This window comes from Tetrao urogallus (genome assembly GCF_951394365.1).
Source record: "Tetrao urogallus genome assembly, chromosome: 1".
In the NCBI taxonomy this organism is placed as follows: Eukaryota; Metazoa; Chordata; class Aves; order Galliformes; family Phasianidae; genus Tetrao; species Tetrao urogallus.
This window is the reverse complement of record NC_136813.1, coordinates 135,339,443-135,359,179: the sequence shown is the minus strand read 5'-3', so window position 1 is coordinate 135,359,179 and position 19,737 is coordinate 135,339,443. Positions and strand designations below refer to the sequence as shown.

Here is a 19,737-nt window from a genome sequence, read left to right as displayed (position 1 = left end):
GACACAGGAGAAGACATTTTGCTGTTCAAGTCACAAGAAGGTACCCAAATTAGATTGCATCTGCAGTGCCGGGAGGGTCCCCTGCTCTGCTAACCACTCAGCACCACATGCACCCAAGGAAAAAATGTTTACCTGGTGTGGCCACAGTTAACCTTTTTTCCTTGCTGAGACGGTGCCCATGGATGAATTCACTCATGGAAGGGGGACCCCTCAGAAGATATGATTCTGTGGAGGCGGGATGAGGGGGGGCTCTTAATAATTTCTGGAGGTAGGTCCCTGAAGTCCTGGGATGGCTCTGATCACAAAGGGAAGGTGAGAATAGTCTTGCAGGAGATCCAAGAAAAATACATATGGAAACAAAAGAGTTTTACTTTAATTACCTTTCAAAACCTCATCAATGACAATATTGTGTTAATTTGCTTTATAGGTAAAAACCAACTACTGTTGCCACCCCATGTCATTTCCATGGCAGAGCACCTTGACTGCACTGGAAATCAAATTAGGGGAGGAGGAGATGAGGTTGACTTATATCTCAGCATCCCGGAGTTGATACGTGCAAGGCTCCCAGAATGTTCTCTTATTTTTGCATTGTGACTAGAACATATAAGAAAAATGAACAATTATCTAGGACTTCTCTAGCAGAGTCCTTTTTGTCTTCAGAACCATGGAGATTCCCACAGCTACAGAGCTTTGGCAGGACAGTCACAAGACAAGACGAGAACTCACTGCTTAAGCAGCAAAATATTTGCATTAGGCTATGAATGGCAGCCATCCCCCTTCAAAAGGTTGCTTGCTCCTATGCAGAAAAATTGATCAGAGTGAACACATCCATATTCTTTTTGCACTGATGAAAAGCAAGTGAGCATCAGAGCTTAACAAAGAGATGCAACTTCTTTCGTGTTAAGCACTGAAATGCTCATACAGAACAATTCTTTTAGATTTCAGATGCTCATTATGGAAAATCTTAAGGGAAACTTAAGGAAGGGTTGTTAAAGAAAATATATTTACACTAATATTAAAGACACACAAGATGCACTGAGACACCAACACAATATAATGCAAAACACCGCATTAAGAAGGAGGAAATAACATTGTGAGTAGGTGGACCAGAACCACATGTTGCCAGGCTTTGAATTCTGTATTCATATGTTCCCCACCTCCTTTTCCCCACTCAAATATAAAAAAGAAAAGAAAACCAAAAATAGAATGTTTACAATTCAGTGAACGACTTTAATGAAAGTCTGGACACTGCACTGTACTATAAAGATCACTGCATGCATACCTTTTCCTCTGAGTGCCACTGCTGACCAGTAAGTTTGGCTGCTGTGGGCCCTGACTATGCAGGAGGAAAGTGTCTATGGTTGGCACGGTGGCTGATGCCTCCTCACTTACTTTAGGGCTGCCGATCTTGCTCTTTCCAAGCTTGCCTTTGCTGCGTCGGGACTGCTCATGGTCGAACTCTAAATCCTCCAGTCGTTGGGTAAGGGCAAGTTTTTGCTGGATAGCCATGCGCAACAGAGAGTTTAGGGTCTTCTTCTCATCCTCTGCAGCTGCCAGCTGCCTTTGCATCTCATCCAGCTGCGTGACGTACTCATCACACCTGGGAAAACAAACAAGGCAGAAATCTGGGGAACTGATCCAAGAACCAACCCTAAAGTGATCGTAATTCCAGACCTCAGTTATAGGGGCAGATTCAGATCCAAGCTTTTGCTGAACCAAATTCTGGAAGCAGAGAGCCTGTATTCTTGTCCTGCTGAATAAATTTGGACTTGGATCTGAATGACAGTACTTCTCAATCAGCAGTAAAACCTGTATCTATAATGATAATAATAACAATGTAATATGTTTTTAATCAGTTAGGTAAACATTGGATCTCTCAGACAGATTTTGAAACAAAACCACCTCCTTATAATTTCAGTAGCATTTAGGATCAAATGCAGTTTAGTCCTGCTTTAAACATTGATTCAGTAAAATGAATAGGAAGAGCAAGGCATTTTAGAATGGTCTTAGTGACTTTCTGAAGTGAAATAGTTACAATTCATTAAAATTGGAAACATCTAATCAATAACAATGGTAGATGCATGCCATCAGTGAAATGATTCACAGCTAGCAACACTGTCTGATCATCAGACAGTCTTGGCAATATGTAAGGACTTTTTATATGAAATAATGCATCTTTCATCAAATCTCCTCCCCACATATTACCTGTGTAAATTTAAATAACTTTGCTATGTAATTACCACAACATACTGGATGAGGATTTAACTTCATCATTACCATTCATAGAAAATAAGGAAAGAAAAGCGTGTTATTTTTACTTCTCAGAATATGTGAACCAATAAACTTTGTGAATTATTGCAAATGGAGTGATTGCATTTATTTATTTATTTATTTATTTTTGTAACCTTAAACTTCTCTTTGGGAAACAGAAGCAAAACATATGCAAAACTTCACACTTCTCCTTGTCACACGCACACACACGAGGCACTCTCCTTCTGAATAACTTAGGCACTTTAACTCAAAGGAAAATGGTTATGCCAGCCATAATTTCAATTATAGTTTCACTATTACCTTTCTCCTACAGGACCTTAACAAGCATGACTGTATATAAGCCCTGAGGTAGAGAGAGATTTCTGAAACATTGTTTGACTTCAAGTGCACTTGCGTATCTACTTCTGTTGCAGGCTATGAGATCTTGGCCAGAGTTGTTGATGAAACATGAAAATGTAACAAGCATTCTGGAAATTAAATTCATTTGAAATAGGAACTACTATAAGGTCTGAGCTGTCAGAGTTTTAAAGATTCAATCATGTAACCAAATTCTGTATCAATTTTTCATTCTTTCCTGCTTTCCTCTATTTCAAGAGGACACTTCTTTTCAAATGCATTTTCTGTTGAGAATTACAATAAAGAAGTGACATCTGCAGCAACACCTGTAGCACTGTACCACCGGAGGAACAAATTGCCTTGCTTTAGAATGCCCAGAAGCATCCTAAAATTTTTTTTCTTTTTGGAAGAGGTCTGTTTTTTTCCTCAGGCCTCAGGATGTTCTTGTATCTAGAAATCTGCTTTGCGAAACAGCATAACTGAACAGTTAACATAACTTCCATGAATGTGGACAGTACTGAAGCAGACTTAGACAAACTTGCTGTGAAGTCTTAACAGGATGGCCTTAGAAACCTGGATGAATTAAATGCTGTTAGCTGGCCTTAGTCTCAAGATAAAAACAATTCCGTAAATACAACATTTTCTAATTGTTCTCATTAACTGCATGCCCTTTCTAGAAGTCTTCCCATAATAGCAATCCAGCATTCTTGGCAGTTCAGTGCAGTGTTTGGGTGGTTCCAGTCATCTGACCTCCACCACGACGCGAAGTTTCCTATTATTTTGCCCAAACATGTGGGCCATTGTCCCTGTGCCGGTTGCTCAAGAATACATATTTTTTGAGAAACAGCATTCAGAAAGGGTAAACCTAAATCAAACAACTGAAGGCCATAATTAACTTTAGAAACCATTGAATTAACAGCCTGAGATCTCCTTGAAGTCTGCAGCAACAAAGGTTATTCCATATAGTGGGAGGTAGCTACTGCCTGCAGCCATGGCATTTCCCTGCAATAAAGTAATCCCTGCTATATCCCTGCGAGTAAGGGATAAAAATAGAAGTGTTTCCAATTTAAAAAGAAAAAAAACTTTACATGTTCATATTGCCTTTTGCCCATGTATTTTATAAACATTAGTGAAGTCTCAAGTCATAAAGAGGAAGAAAAAGTTAAGAGCTATTAAGAGAAATTACTTCTGACACAGTGCAGAGCAGTGCAGAGCAGTGCAGAGCAGTGCAGAGCAGGCAGGGCTCCAGAGCTCTGAACGGGCCTTTTAAAAGAGCTCAAGAGATAGTGAATAACAGAAATTACATTACATCTTTCTACACAGAATCATAGAACAGTTTGGATTGGAACAGGCCTTAATATCATCCTGTTCCAACCCCTTTGCCACTGGCAAGGACACCTCCCATTTGACCAGGTTGCTCAAAGCCCCATCCAGCCTGGCCTTGAATGCCTCCAGGGAGGGACCACCCACATCAGAGCTCTTTCCCAGTTTGTGCCTTGTCCTGTGATGGGTGTAAAATGCAACTGACTAGTAAATAACACTGTTGTCTTGTTGTATGCTGGTCTACTTATCATGGGCACAAAAGTCAAGGTTTCATCTATTTCTCACTTCTTTTGTCTCAGAAAGGAAGCAGACAAATGCATAGACCTGCTTATTTCGTATAAACTAACACATGAGGAATGTAAACCAAATAACAAGTCAGGCCTAGGCATAATTGAGGTCACATAAATCTTAGCAGAGCTTCAGCTAAACCCAGAGACACTGTCAATGACATACCTCTGCTCTGCCAATGTAAGCATAATTCTCTTCTACTTATAAATGCTTTCTCCTTCAGGATAGCTCTAGGATCTGTCCATACTTCCTAGTCCATCCCTTAAGCACACGTTTTCTCTAATTGTAAATCGTAAGAAAATCTCTTGATGGACAGAGAATAAAATCAGTGCATGCAGCATCAGGAGTGTGACAATATCACAAACAGTATTTCTTGCTCTCTCTTTAAGAGAGTCTCTATTTAAGATGGGAAAACAAATTTATGTAGGGATTTGGTAAAATTAGCTTCCGATTCCCTCCCAACAGGAAAAGCATGAAAGGCTCACACAATTTTTCTGTTCTGGGACTATCAGAAACAGCACAGAACATAAGCAGACTGGGAGTCTGATGGGCAACATATTGCCCACATATCAAGCAGAAATTTAAACTCTGCTCTGCCAGCTCCACACAACCCACCAGCACACAGCCCCAGCAGACTACTTCTTCAGCAGAATTTGCAGCAGCAGGGTTAATACACCATTAAAATGCACCAATGGAACTGCTGCTATGGAAGAGACTCCATCAGTGGAGTCTACTGCATGCCCCCAAAACTGTATCACAGTTGACTTTAAAAACCAAAATATTTATAATGCCTGAAAGTGAACAATTATAATGTAACATTAGCTGTTCTTCTCAGCTAGGATAAATTTTTATTTCTCCAGTTAATTTCAACATCTCAACCTTCTCCAGGTCTCTAAGCTTTCCAAATAGATTACAAGAAGGGCCTAGAAAACTGACCCTCTTTCACCTGTAAGTCTGTTGAATTTATGTGGTTTCATGATTCAAGAGAAGTGTATGGGGAAAAGGGAGCTTGAACTGTGGTGAGGACCTCCTTGACATCCTCGGCAGCTCTGAAGTAAATTCAGAAAGGGATAAAGGCTAATGAAGACAGAAAGAGGAAGCTGTAGAGATCAGGACCACAGAGACTTTGGATTAGGAAACAAACAGTCCATGCAAATAAAAAGATCAAAAGAAGAGGTACAAGCTGGACAGAATGACTTTGGAGTTGAGGAAGAGCAGAAAGGAAGAAAGCACTCAAAGACTGAAGAATGTACAAGTATCAGGGAAAATCATGGAAAAAGGAATGCTCCTGCCCTCCACATAATGAAGCTTTGGATAACACTGTAATCTTTGTTATTCAAATCAGTCATTTGTGCTATTCTCTCCTTATAACATGGCATGAACTTCATTCAGTGCATGTGATGAAGAAAGCATAAAGTTCAGCACCAGAATGAACATCCATTCAGGGGTCAAATGAACAGAAAGGAAGAGATTATGAAACAGAAGGTTTCATAATCAACCTTCATTGGTCAATCAAGCAGCATATACAATCATTTTCAGATCTATAATACAGCTCTATTCTCAGAGGGATGTTCTCCCTACAACAAAAATTGAGAAGTAAGTACTACATGATGTAAGATTACCATGGAAACAACTGTTTTACTTAACAAGAGTAAACAACTGGGTTTTTTTCTGTTTTGTTTTTTAATGAATGTTGCTACTGAATCAAATGTTACTGCATGGAGAATCTTACATTCTTCTATTTCCAAACAGATTTATCTTCTTGAATGAACATCTACAGCAGATCATGGCTTTGTCATTTAAACAGATGATATTCCAAATGAAATATTCAGAATGAGCCAATGATTTGAACATTTAGATAAACTGATTTTGTTATGAGGGTGAACACATCACAAAGTAAGGGAAGGAAAAGTAATATTTTATAGAAAAATCTATAGGATCCCAGTGATGTGCAATATTTTTCAGTGAGTGAGTAACTTTTCATCTCTGCCCCTAGAAAACACTGTGCAAAAGTTATGATCTCAAGGGCCGAGATAAATTCCATAGGCTATGCAGTGTGCTTTCAATCACAACGGCATGGAGTTTACAAACAGCGGTAGATAATTTGTGTGAGTTTTTTCTCTACTACTATTAGACACCTATAAAGTGGAAATCGATAACTCAGCAAGTCACTCAGATTCCCTTTATAGTTTGTAGAAGAGAAACAGAAGTTTAATTACAGCCCACATAAGACATTTAGAATAGGCATATAGATGGATGGCACCATTTAAGCTTCATTCTCATGGAAAATAAGACACTGTCTCTTGCCAGCTTTAGGATATGTGTGTTCTGTCTGGCAAAAGTGTTCAGTCAGGATACCCAAATGGGATAAGAAGCATTCAGCACACCAACAGCCTAACATCCTCTTTAAGTAACAACTTTCAGATCTTTCCAAACTTGTTTTATCCTGCAGGTTAATGATATAGGCTCCACATAAGTCCCTTGTTTGCATTATGCTCAAGATGCTAGCTCTCTCCTCAGGGCTTAGTAGCCCTCCAGGTAGTTGTACAGAGTTTAGTACATTTGTGTAACTCTTAGAATAATGAGTTTGTAAACGAAGTCAACAAACATATTTTTAAAACACACACAGAAGTTTGCTTTCCTGAAGACAATCTCTAGATGTCAATGAAATGAACAGAGCTACCTTGGTTCACTTCACCTGATGAGTTGGTTCTTCATTTCCATTATGGCACTACACGTACTCTTCCAACGATGAACCTATGATGAATTTGTACACAGCACCAAAGTCATGGCATGCAAATGGCCCCTCCTCCACTTTTCCATCTCTCCCAGATGCTGCTGCTACTGTCACCAAGCAACAAAGGACCAAAAAAGGCTGGAAGAGGTGAGATGGCACCTATATACTACAAGAGAGTGCTGGGGAGATGTTGGCATGAGGCACGAAGTCTTACTGCTTAGAGATTAAAGTTCAAGCAAGAAATCTGCATTGCATTTAATCATAATGGGGAAAAAAATCATGACAAACAGAAAAATTTTCTGAGGTTACTACTATCTCATTTGTGTGTTAAGAATTTTTTGATGGAATCACTGGATCTTCAAATACAAATTATTTGTAGGTAATTTTTACAAAGCAGCTAAAAACAAAAGCTCTTCTGAGTGTGGTAGAATGAAAGAAGAGAGATGATTAATTACTGCCCTGTCAGAAGGAACTATGCTACAGAAGATAAGTGAAACTTTGATCCTGTGAAGAGAAGTTAATAAATTGAATAATACAGCTGGAGAAAATAAGAGTTCATGCTGGAATGTGAAATTGCAATGGCCTTAGAATTATTAGTGCTGGATTACAGCACAGGCTGGTTGATGAAATAGATTTTTCCAGTGGTAAGTAATAAATCTCATGATAATGAAAACACAGGATTCTGAAGATCATCATTATCCACATGACAGCTTTACACGACCGAATCACGGCATACTTCTGAATATGAGTATCAGCCATATAAATCTACTGTTTGATTTCCACTTAAAAAAGCCCTATAAATGCAAATAGACTGGAGACTGATATTGGCAGTTATAACACCTTATTCAAGGTTGCAATGACATTGCTATTCTCCAGCCCTATTTTCAAAGACGTGCTTCTCAGTATCACTTGAAAGCTTGCATGTTTTTCACAGCGTGCACTGTAAGACTCACTCACCTTCATCCAGCAAATCCCTGACCTTGCAAAAAATAATTTCTGTTTCTCCTCTTACGCACCCAACATCCATAGCTAAGTCTGCTCCTATTTAGCACACTTACTTTTACAGTGTTGAGGCAGACGGTGAAATCACTTCCCTTACCTGGTTGCAAACATTGCTCTCAAGGATGAGAAGGTTGCCGCATCCTCCTTCAAAGCCTTCAGCTCATTTCGTAGTTTGGTCATGGTTTCAGTCACCATAGCTTTTTCATTTTCGTATTTATTCTTCAGATTGGCTAATGCCACTTCAGCTGTCTGAAAACATAGACAAGGGTATTTGCTTACCACACAGACATCTGATAACAGCTAAGATGGTGCCCTTTCACGCTGTCTTTAAGTTGTACTCCAGGTGTGTCCAATCATCGGCCTGTGGCCTGCACATGGCCTGGCCCAGCCCATCCTGTGGCTGCTCCCTGCCCCACACCATCATGGCAGTGGCTCTTGCCCACCAAGAGGCTCAGCTCAGCCCCAGGCATGCACCCACTGCTCAGCAACAACCAAACACTGGTGTCTGATTGGCACTGCGTGGGCTGAAACCAAGACAAGAGGAAGGCACAGTGCAGCACTAACTCAAGTTATGGCAAATAATTTTATGCATTTCGATACATTGGCTAAACACAGTCCTGTGAACAGTGAGCAAAATGCAGCCATGCTTTCCATTTTGATAGAAGAATTTGAGAATAGGTTTCAAGAGTGCTGAAAAAATTATCAAATTTTTGGTATATTTGTGACTGTTTTCAAGAGACATAAATACATTACCTGCAAATTTTGAAATGGAATGTATTGAGTTGCAATCAGATGTTCACATCAAAGAAAAATCTGATCATGTCTCCCTACTCAACTTTTATAGGCCCTATCCCACCAGAGAAAGATATCCCTCACTTCATATTCACACCTTGTTCATGTCATCGCTTTTTGGCATTATGTACATTTGTGAACAACTGTTTTTAGGGAAGAGTAAAATTTCATCAAAAATCTCCGATGAGCACCTTGAGAACTCACTACAACCACTGCCACTGAACCAGACCGATGTATTAGTTTCACAAAAACAAGGTCAAATATCACACTCGTTCCACGTTCATCTTGCTTTTTTTTGTCCTTCTCCAATGTGGGGGGTTGGACTCGATGATCTCTGGAGGTCCCTTCCAACCCCTACAATTCTGTGATTCTGTGCAATGTTTTACTTTAAAAATCTAAAAAAATAAGTTTTCTTAGTTATATACATTAACTACATTACATATGTGATATGTAGCCCAAGACAACTCCTCTCAATGCGGCCCAGGCACATTGAAAGGTTGGACGCCCATGCTGAATTCCATGAAGCCAGGGAAAGGAGAAAGCAGTTGAAGGCACAAAGCCAGTCCTAATGAGCTGTCTACAACTTGAAACCTTAAATTTCCGTGCAAAACTATGCAGCCGTATGCTGAGGGCTCAGACAAGTGAACAAGTAACTGCAGCTTGAGGAGTTGCTAACACATTTCTGGTTTGCAGTAAGGCACCAAGTGTGTCTGACCGTGCTGCTAAGGCATGTTAGACTCAGCCTTTGTAGCTGAGGGCTGGCCTGATGTGGTTTTCTTCATGCACCCTGACACGGCTTTCTTTGCATGAGGTGATTGCTAGGCTGTGGCAGGTTGTATTTTATTTGACCACTGGCAATACCTACTGTTGCGCGAAACTACATTATGTTGGCAGCTTTCGTAACTACAAAGAAGAAAAAAGAAAGGATAAATTAGAATTTTCATTTTAAAGTAAAGCAAGGATTTTTAGCCAGCTAATCCTTAATTTCTCAGCTTCCTTCTTTCTTTCTGTTTTTTCCGTTTCCTCCAATAATTTGCTTTATTTTACTGCCCTACTGCTTATAATAGTTATAGTTGTTTCATTTTTGCAAGAGTTGAATCTTTTGTTGAACTGATGAAGTTTAGTATCATTTTGAAGTTATTCAAAATGTTTAAAGATATACATTATCTTTATACCTACTGCTGCTGTGAGACAGTTTAAATTATTACCATTGAATGACATGAAGAAAAAACGTTTCCATTGCCTTTAGCAGGGGTGGGGAGGTTATCATTATTTTTTTGCTTCATTTAGTGCAGAATAAATTGTAGCATTTCAGCAATTACTTCTCCCCTTTGAGTACTTGAGCCATCAGAAGGGGAGAGAATTGTAGAACAGCGTTATTTTAAAGCAGCAAGGAAGGGAACATGAAAATAAATGCTAATGATCAAACAGTTGGAAACCTATTTTAAAGTCAGTTGTCTGAACTTGCTGTATTTGTCACTAATAACGTCTCTTAACAAAATATTAATGTCTGCTAAACACAATAATTTGCACTTGGGGAAATGGCACAGTTTCAAGCAGCAGCACCAAAATTTTACCTTTTTTTTTTTTTTTTTTTCCACAATTGTGTACTCAACAATAAAGTTGTCTCCACTTTCACACTAACTTACACTGAGAGATTTTAAAAAATCCCTAGCAACTACCTGTAATTGTATAGGTATTTGCTGAAAGATTTTCCATGTCAAAGTTGAAATCCTCAACAACTGATTAAAAAAATAACAAACAAAAAAACCCCAACAACAACAACAAAACAAAACACTCAGGGATATATTCAAATAAATGTGGCTTTATCAATCCCGGTGACATGCTTTGGTATAATGCAGGATGCTTGACATCACCCTGTGCATTGTTAGGACAAATCAGAAATCATTAGATTTCAGAGCTTTCTGTGTTTTCAGGCATGACTAAAATGTACATGTAAATTAACACGGAGAAGAAAGATGAATAATGTTTAATAAAGCTTCTTTTTTGAAGGGAAATCTAGAACAGAGTGAGTCGAGGGACAAATTCCTGCTTAACAAGCATGATTAAATCAGATTTACTTACGAATCCTCAGGTCACTAATGAGGCAGAAGTGATTCATGAGAGCAGAGCTAGGATTTACAGGTCAAACTGAGTTTGGCCCCAAAGCTGGAATTCAAAGGTCTTTGTTCTGCAAGAGAAATCCAGCGTACTGTCCTTTATATATGACAGTTCAAACAGAATTAATGTAAAGATTTTTCCTTTGCTTAGGAATGAAAATGAGTTAAAGATATGTTCTGTTCCATCTAATGTGAGACTTCTCAAAAACAAAAATATTGTTTAACTATCTTAGCATTGGGAATACATATTCCCTGTAAACCCAGTAGTTCCACATATCATGGAAACTGCGTGCAAGTACTAGACTGAAATAGTTAAAGGCAATCAGTCCCCTTCCATCTTAATCTTCCAGATACTTTTCACAACCAAAATTCTCTCCCTGTCCCAGTAGAGACTGAAGGGGAAAATATCCTGTACCAGAGAATTTCATGAAGAGCATCTCCTCTGTGTGTTCTGGCTGGGTAGGCTGATAAAGCAAAACAAAGTTTCAGTGGCCACAATCCAAATGACCTGTTTGCTCTGGCTATTTTACACTCCTAGAGAAGTGAGCTGGAATGCATAAGCACTGCGGTTTCAAACTTGGCAATGTTTCATCGCTGCCTTTGTTCTGAAAATATTAGTAAAACATGATCTCAGTATTTTGAAGTGGGAAAGCATGAAGCTAATAAATGACTTCTGCTTTTCCTGTAGACTATCAACAATTTTCTACCCAGTAGCTTTCTTGAGGCTACTGGGTAGAAAAATTATTTTCCAGGTGTTAGAACCTTGTGAAAGTGTATTTTTCCATCATTAATGCCTTAAAGTAATTGTGTTATAATAAAAAATGAAAGCATGTAAAATATGACAAAATTCACATTTCATCATAAAACAACAAAGACTTCAACAGATCTTTCTCTTTGTTAACTATTTTAAAAGGCTCCTTATATGCTCATTACATATACCAGACAAGTTCTTAACACTCTCCTTTGCAGGCTGCCAAGGGTCTCCCTCTGCAAGTCTCCTAAGATTGGGTGGCACAAGTTCAGTATCAGCAAAGTAAATAAAACTAAGAAAAATGTGTTTTTAATAGGGAAGACGAAGCAGGGAGGAATTCTTCTAGAAACCTGCAGCCAGGCAGCCAGGGCCAATGGAGCAGAAGGGCATCACTTTCATGCAATGCTCATCTCCCTCCATCAGTCCTTGCAAGGGCTGGTGGGCTCCAGACTGTGCACATCTCAGGTTACCCAGAGCTCATCAGTTTCGGACCTGGATGCTGACCAAAGCTGACTGCTATCAGACTCCTCGGCTCTAAGGATGCAAGGTAACTAAGTCAATTTATATTGTCTAGCTGCCACAGAAAGATTAATTACCCAGCTTTTTCCCAACCATACCTTTTGCACACCGGATGGTTTTCTTCTCTGCTTACCGTGAGTCAGTCTGGGGAGCCAAGCAGGCAGAAAATGAGCCTGAGGTACCTCAGAGTCAGGACGTGCAACGGGGAAATAGATGAGGAGAGAAAAGGCAGTTGGATCTCCTCTTTCAGAGGTACCCAAGTATCTGGTCCCCTCCACTGCACTACTAGGCTGTGCCATGGATAGCATGCTCAGGAACACGGCCAACTGAAGACACAGCTTCATGCTGCGCTTCCTCCAGCAACAAATCTAGCCTAAAAACTGAGTTTGTCCTTCCTCACTGCCAATCTCCAAGACTGTCAGCTGAATCATGTGGCTGTGCCAAGAACCAGTTCTGGGGCATAATCCAGGATATTAAAAACCTGGGGAAAGTGCTCTGAAAGTGAGGATAGGGCAAACAAAAGTATATGTGTGCAAGCAAGGGGTGACAGAAGGAAGCAGGCACCCAGGGCCCAACTGCTTTTAACTGCTCTTTCTGAAGAGCTGTTACAAGTAAGCAGTTACAAGAAAGATGAGAATCCAAAGAAGCCAGCACAGCTCACTAAGGACAGATCACACCTGACCAATCTGGTGGCCTTCTACGACAGAGTGACAACATTGATGGAGCAAGGAAAGGCAACTAATGTCATCTACCTGGTCTTGTATACGGCCTTTGACCTTATACATATACATTCCTGAATTGGAAAGATATGGATTTAAAGGGTGGACTATTCAGTGGATAAAGAACAACTTAGATAATTGCAGCCACGGGGTTGTGGTCAGAAGTTCTATGCCTAGGTGGAATCTAGTCACAAGTCCTCCCAGCGATCCATCTTGGGACTGGTGTTCTTCAGTGCCTTTATCAATAACCTAGACAGTGGGATTGAGTGCATTCTCTACAGGTTTGTAGACAACACCACTCTGAGTGGTGTAGTTGATACAATAGAAGGAAGAGATGCCATCCAGAGGGACCAGATCAGGCTTGAAAAGTATGCCCAGAAGAATCCAATGAGATTCAACAAGGCCAAGTGCAAGAAAGGCTAAAGGAGCTGGACTCATTCGGTCTGCAGAAGAGAAAGCTCCAGGGAGACCTCATTGTGGCCTTCCAGTACTTTAAAAAAGAACTTCTAATCAGGAGGGAGACTGATTTTTCACATGGTCTGCTATTGACAGAACAAGGGGGAAAGGTTTTAAACAAAAAGATAGGAGATTTAAATTAGGTGTTGGGGGGAAATTTTCCACTCAGAGGGTGATTAGGCACTGGCACAGGCTGCCCAGAGAAGCTGCAGATACCCCATCCCTAGAGACATTCAAGCCAGGTTGGATGGCACCCTGGGCAGCCTGATGTAGTGCCAGATCTAAGGCTGCCCACAGCAATGGGGCTGAAACTAGATGATCTTCAAGGTCCCTTTGAAGCCATTCTATGATTCTATGACTCTGAGGCACTTGGCTTTAAGTGGGTGGGAATTACAAAGACGTATCAGAGAAATTAGAGAACTTTACTCCACACCAAAATGCAGTGTCTGAGCAACACACAGAGAAATGGAGAGCACAAGTAAAAGATGAAGACGGGAAAAATATGTGAACACTCTGTGGTGAAGTACGTAAAGCAGCAGGAGAGGGGCTAACAGCAGTGCTGGCAGGAGATCATCCAGTGCCAAGGAGTGGGACAAGTGAATTTGGTTGCTCAGCCTGTGCACCAAAGAATGGTGCCTGAGAAGAAGGCAAGGAAGGAACAGAGAGCTCCAACACCTGGTCTCCTGACAGTGTGAAATGCCGGCAGAGATGTGGCACACCATGCTTAGCACCTCTGTCCATCAGAATCCAGCAACGCAGGTTGAGTGTGGGGGAGGAAGAGGAGAAGGGGAGAGTCAAGGTGAACACATGTCAGAAGTGGTGATGTTGTTTCCATGCCCTTCCTTATCCTTACAGAAGAGAAGCGTGCCCAAATTCAGCTTCCTAAAGGTTGCCCTCAACAAATCTGTGAACATACCTCATATCCTAGGATATTCCATATCCTAGGAAGACTTTATCTCATTTATTTTATATTAAAAGAAACAAACCAAATAATAATTTAAAAAAAGCTGCAGAAAAAATATAAGCTGCTACAGTGGTAAGTACAAGAAAGGAGAACAGCCACCTGCCATTTTAGTGCAGAAATCCTATGTGGTACTCAATCTTTCCACCAGTGTCACTGGACAAAATCCACTGCACAATGTCTGTGTAACATCTGAGCTTTTGTTTATGGATCAGATGTTGCATACCCGGGGTTATTCAATTATGTTTTCTGAACTTTACAGTATCTCATTTATGGAAGCTGCAAGCATCAGAGTTACTGCCAATACAGACAAGAAGGTCTTGCTGACTCAGTTCCTTCCCATGCAACTATTTACCTGCAAAAGCAACCAATTATTTTTCAATTGGAATTTAAATTACATTTCTCTCACAGGCAGCTCTGCTTTCTGTTTGTTGTTAGACACCAAAATCAAAACCATTATTGAACTGGTCCTAAAAGGTATTATAGAATTCATTTCATATTACTTTACAATTTATTCTCCTTGTTAATACTAAAGCTACTTGGTTTTGCTCCATGAAACTGGTGCTGACATAGCTATTATGGCTACAAACAGACACATACATCATGATCAATTCAAGCAAGCAAGCCAACAAGATATTACAACTTGCTATCTCAAACTGTTGATTTGTTTAATAATCAATTTCCTAACCCTTTTCTGGGTTACAGTGTTCACTGTCTTCTATTTCTGTCTCAGTCTAACACTAATGCGTTGATTTGAAAATATTTTCAAAGAAAACATAGCTAGAATAAAAAGACTTTAGCATTAAATATTGCCAAATGGATTGAGCTAGGCAATGGCTTGTCAGGTTCAAACAGAAATTTATTTCATGCTATTAAAGATTTAAAAGCTCTAACTGCACTGCCACACTGCCAGGCCTGCTGAAAAGGAGAAACAGAACAGAGAGCCCTTCTGTGCTTTCCTGCAATCAGGTAACTTACTGTAAAGAGAAGTGAATACAGTTCGTTGCTTTGCTCTTCTGACGAACCATGTGCCCCTGTGCCTAGGTAACAGAGGATGGCAGCACTCAGCAATGAAGCACGTGGCAGGGAAGGCTGCTCATTTAGGTGATGCTGCAATACTTGAGCTGGTCACTAGGTGGCAGCAATGCTTCCCTAATTAAGGGTGCGACTCCATTATCCAAAACCAACTCTGAATACAAGATCCGGGGCTCTGTTGCTGGTCTCCCCATCCAGATCTTAACGGTGGGACTCTCTAGGAAGATAGTGCCATTTTTTCAATGTATTTGATTGTGCTCATTTTGCTTTTGGGCATTATCTAAGCCAGAAAATCACCTTAGTATCCTTGCTGGTTGCACTACCAACAGCTTTTTGTGGCAGCATTTCCACAAAGCAGGCCAGGAGCTGAGCTGGCACCTGTGGCAGCTGGGATGAGGGAGGACACATTCAGCTCCTCTGCCTCTGTGCCTCTGCACAACATACAGCGTGAAAAGACATAACTGCATAAACAACACTAGCTTCACTGGGCTTGTTTAGCTTGTAGAAGAGAAGGCTCTGGGGAGAGATTATTGCAGCCTTCCAGCTCTTGAAGGGATCTTATGAGCAGGATGTAGACTTTATGCACAGACTAATAATGATAGGACAAGGGGGAATGGCTCTGAACTAAAAAAGGGGGCATTTAAGTTAGATGTTAGGAAGAAATGCTGTACTCAGAGGGCAGTGAGGCCCTGGCACAGTTGCCCAGAGAGCTGTAGATGCCCCAACACTGGAGACATTCAGGGCCAGGCTGGATGGGGCCCTGGGCAGCCTGAGCTGCTGGGTGGCAGCCCTGCCTATGGCAGGTCGGGCTGGGTGGGCTTTGAGGTCCCTTCCAACCCAAATCATTTCCAGGCTGGATGTGGCTCTGGGCAGCCTGGTCTGGTGGTTGGTGACCCTGCACATAGCAGGGTGGTTGAAACCTGATGATCACTGCGGTCCTTTTCAACGCAGGCCATTCTATGATTCTATGATTTCATGATTCTACAATGCTCTAAGCCAATCACAACTGAAGCTTTTGAAGTTCTAGAGAAAATGCAAAAACCTGAACCAGATGTCCTCTGTAGGCTCATCTAAACAGAATGAATTGATGAAAAATATTCCCAACCCATTTCTGCTTAAAAGTTTTGTTTTGAAGGGAGGAACTCAAGGGAATTAATCTTGACTCATGTTTCCTGAACATGAGATGTGCTTTGGGTTCTTGGGACACACTCATCACCAGAGGCTGGCAGTACTGCTACAACACAGTTGTACTAACCTCCCATCTCTCTAAATTTCTACATCTCTGTTGTATTACCATGTCTTTTAACTTGAAAGTTTGAGGAAATTACTATTAGGCTTGCATGAACAGCACTGCAAGAGTTGATACACAGTTGAACAGTTGCCAACATTTATGCTGATACTTATAAAAGTACTTTTAAAAGTTCTGAGCACAACTTAAGATGCTCAATTTCTGAAAGTAGTAATGATAATAAAAACATAAGAGAGTAGGACTTAGCCACATTCTCTTCTAATATCACTAAATAAATGATAACTCTATGCTAATGGAAAAAGTGTTTAATTTGGAATCTAAAGCCATATACTTCAATTACATCTTAATTACATGGAAAATCCTCCTATAATTGCTCAGGGCTATTATTGCTCTGCTAGGCATGGTACTTGATTAATTGAACTAATATTTAACGTGTTGTATTGCAGAGAGGGAAGAAATGCTATAAAAGACTCAACATATATTGACATATAGCTGCAATTTAAGAATTCCCAGTACCTAGAAATGCAGTTGCAGATCCAATCAACAATTAAATTTGAATTTTAACTTCCAATCACCTGACTATTGGGAATTTTAACACAGAAATCCTATCACTGTCATTGGAGAATGGGATCCCATTCCATTAACCAGCATTTATGCCCCCATGTGGTGACCACAGCATTACTGAAGATGGAAAAAGTCCTGGGCAATCTGGAACAGCGATTGTCCTTTCAGCCTCTTATATTCAGACTTAATTTGGAGCATAAGGAGACTAACTGTAGTAAATACAATTTCATGCTTATATTTAACTTTTAAATTGCTTGCAGACCCGGAATCTATTAGATACACAGTGTTTGCAAGGATATAGCAAGCAAAAAAAATTGTGAGTACTCTTGAAAAGTACACCATTGTGAGGTGTTCTTTTTGCATTTTATATAGAATGTTCCAATTCTCAACTTAATTACATTGGTGTAACAGCAATAATAAAGTGGGTTGTTGATTATTTAAACTACCAAAAATTTCAAAATACTGAGGTTTTCTTGTTCTTAGAAAATATAACTCCATCATGAGTCCTTCTTTTAAAAAAAAATGGCAGTTACTGTTTCAGGCAGCTTTCTCATGCAGAGATACCCCTTTCCTTAAAAACAAAACAGAAAATAGTTCAATTTCCCAAGGGATTAAAAACACAACAATGGAAGAAGTTATAAGAATAAAACAAAAATCATTCTAAAAATTGCAATGACCTGTAAAGAAAATTACTCTGCATTTCACCCTGTGTTTTATCACAGAAATGCCCAGCTCCTGTACAGTCCAAAGTGACCGCTTGCACTCTTACAACTGCCATTTTCCTCCTGAGGAGTGCTTTAGCTTTGCAACATTTATTTTAAATGCTTAAATTCGATAGTGGGTATTCAAGATTTGTGGCTAGTGGAGTGCTACAGAGAACAAGAATGGGTGCTAGAAAACACAGAGCTGAAAAGCTTAGGGGTGGGAAGGCAGAAAGGCCTTCCCTCACTGTGATGGAGTGAAAGGCTCAGTAACCTGTGAGTGAAACCTCTCCACTAAAAATCCTCTTGGGAAGGCTTGCCAAGCGACCTGTATAAACAACAGACACTCCCGACCTCCTGCTTTATTGGCACCTTACCTGCTTGTTGGCTTTCAGCACTGCTCTCAGGGTTGCTATCTGCTCCCGCTTTGTACTCAGGAGGGATTTCAGTTTCAGAATCTCTTCCATTAAGGCCTCCTTGTCTTTATCAATCATGGGCGCCAGCTCCCGGGCTGCAGCACGTTGGCGCGACAGCTGCAGTGACCGATCTACAGCTTTCTGCAAATGCTTGATTTGGTCCCTTATTATGGCGTTGAGGTTGTAGATGTTCATTGGCTCTTTGCGAATGTCACTGCTGTCGGAGACTGGGGAGGAAGGAGGGGCAGTGATGACAGGGGAAATTGTAGGTGTTTTTGTTGGGCTCTGCTCCTTGCCAGGCTCTGGGGCCTCTTTTGTCACCTGCTCGGTCGGAGTCCTGGCTTCTACAGGCGATGCCATTCCCCTTCTGGCAAGCCGAGGGGAAAGGAGACCCCGTGGGTCATCTGGGCCTTTCAGGCTGCCACTGCGGGTAACTCTGCTCTGCCTGTAATAGTCCAACATGACCCTGTTAGGTGTCTCGTTGTTGCACAGGCAGACGTGATGGTAGAGCTGAGCCAGCTCCTCGCTAAACGTCACCAGCTCGTCCTGGGCGGTGTTGAGGGTATTGTGGTTTTCATTCGCTATGCTTGTCATCCTTTGCAACTCCTTTTCCATATGGACCATCTTTTCCTGGCTTTCCTTGGTTGATTTCTCTAGGCTTGTCACCTGTTCATCGTAAGTCTGGATTCTGCTCTCATACTTGGCCTTTTCTTCAGTGTAGTTTTCCACATAATTATTATATTTCTCCTTTAAGGCTTTGATTTCTGCTTTAAGGTCTATCACTTCCGTAACAGCTACTTTATATTTACATTCTAGGATCTCCAAACCATTGATGTCCACTTCATAGTCGTGTGCTTCCTCGCTGGGGTCTCGCCCCTTCTCACAGTCATGCTCTGCTTTCAGCTCCTTGTTGCTCTGCAGGCCCCTCATGGCGTTGACGTGCTCCGTGAGCCTGTGGACTCGCTCATGTTGCTCGGTCAGGGCTCCTTTGGTGTGCTCCAATTGTGTCTGAGATTCCTGCAGGTTGGCCAGGAGAATGGCCTTTTCTCTTTCCACCTGCAACAGAGTCAAAGTAAAACACCCGGCATCTCGTCCTACCCGTGCTTCTCTGCTCAAGACCAAACAGCCATTCACCACTTCCACTCCCACATTCTACATGTACATCTTGAGGGGTTCCAGAAACCATAAAATTAAGTGTATGCTCCTAAACCATAAAATTAAGTGTGCTACCATTTGCAGCTTTGCTAGGTCACAATTTTACACGTTGCTCACTGAAGAATTAGTGCCTAAGCACTAAGGGTAGTCAGCTAGAATAATGATACTGGAGTGATCAACACACGTTCTGTGAAATTTAATAGGCATAATTGCATCGTTGCCACTTATAACATGTTACACTGATACATTTTACTGACACGTTTATATTTTCCATGAACAGCTTTACTATCCTTCATGATTTTTATTTATATCTTTGAAAATTTCATGAAGGAGGGCATGATT

The 19,737-nt window shown here is 40.8% G+C and overlaps 1 protein-coding gene across 9 annotated transcripts in view; it reads right to left on the bottom strand.

Annotated features, from left to right (window-relative positions):
- Nucleotides 1-19,737, bottom strand: part of BICD1 (BICD cargo adaptor 1) — a gene marked incomplete at both ends in the record, with an annotated part of 165,319 nt that overhangs the window by 18,890 nt on the left and 126,692 nt on the right. For 4 of the 9 annotated variants that reach the window (XM_079539616.1, XM_079539617.1, XM_079539618.1 and 1 more), the window contains 3 exons: nucleotides 1,393-1,600; nucleotides 8,055-8,206; nucleotides 18,202-19,296. In XM_079539616.1, coding sequence (XP_079395742.1) covers nucleotides 1,393-1,600; nucleotides 8,055-8,206; nucleotides 18,202-19,296 — 1,455 coding nt within the window. Of the gene's footprint in view, nucleotides 1-132; nucleotides 324-1,282; nucleotides 1,601-8,054; nucleotides 8,207-18,201; nucleotides 19,297-19,737 lie in introns of all 9 variants that reach the window. The other 5 variants (XM_079539612.1, XM_079539613.1, XM_079539614.1 and 2 more) reach the window with 4 other exon arrangements.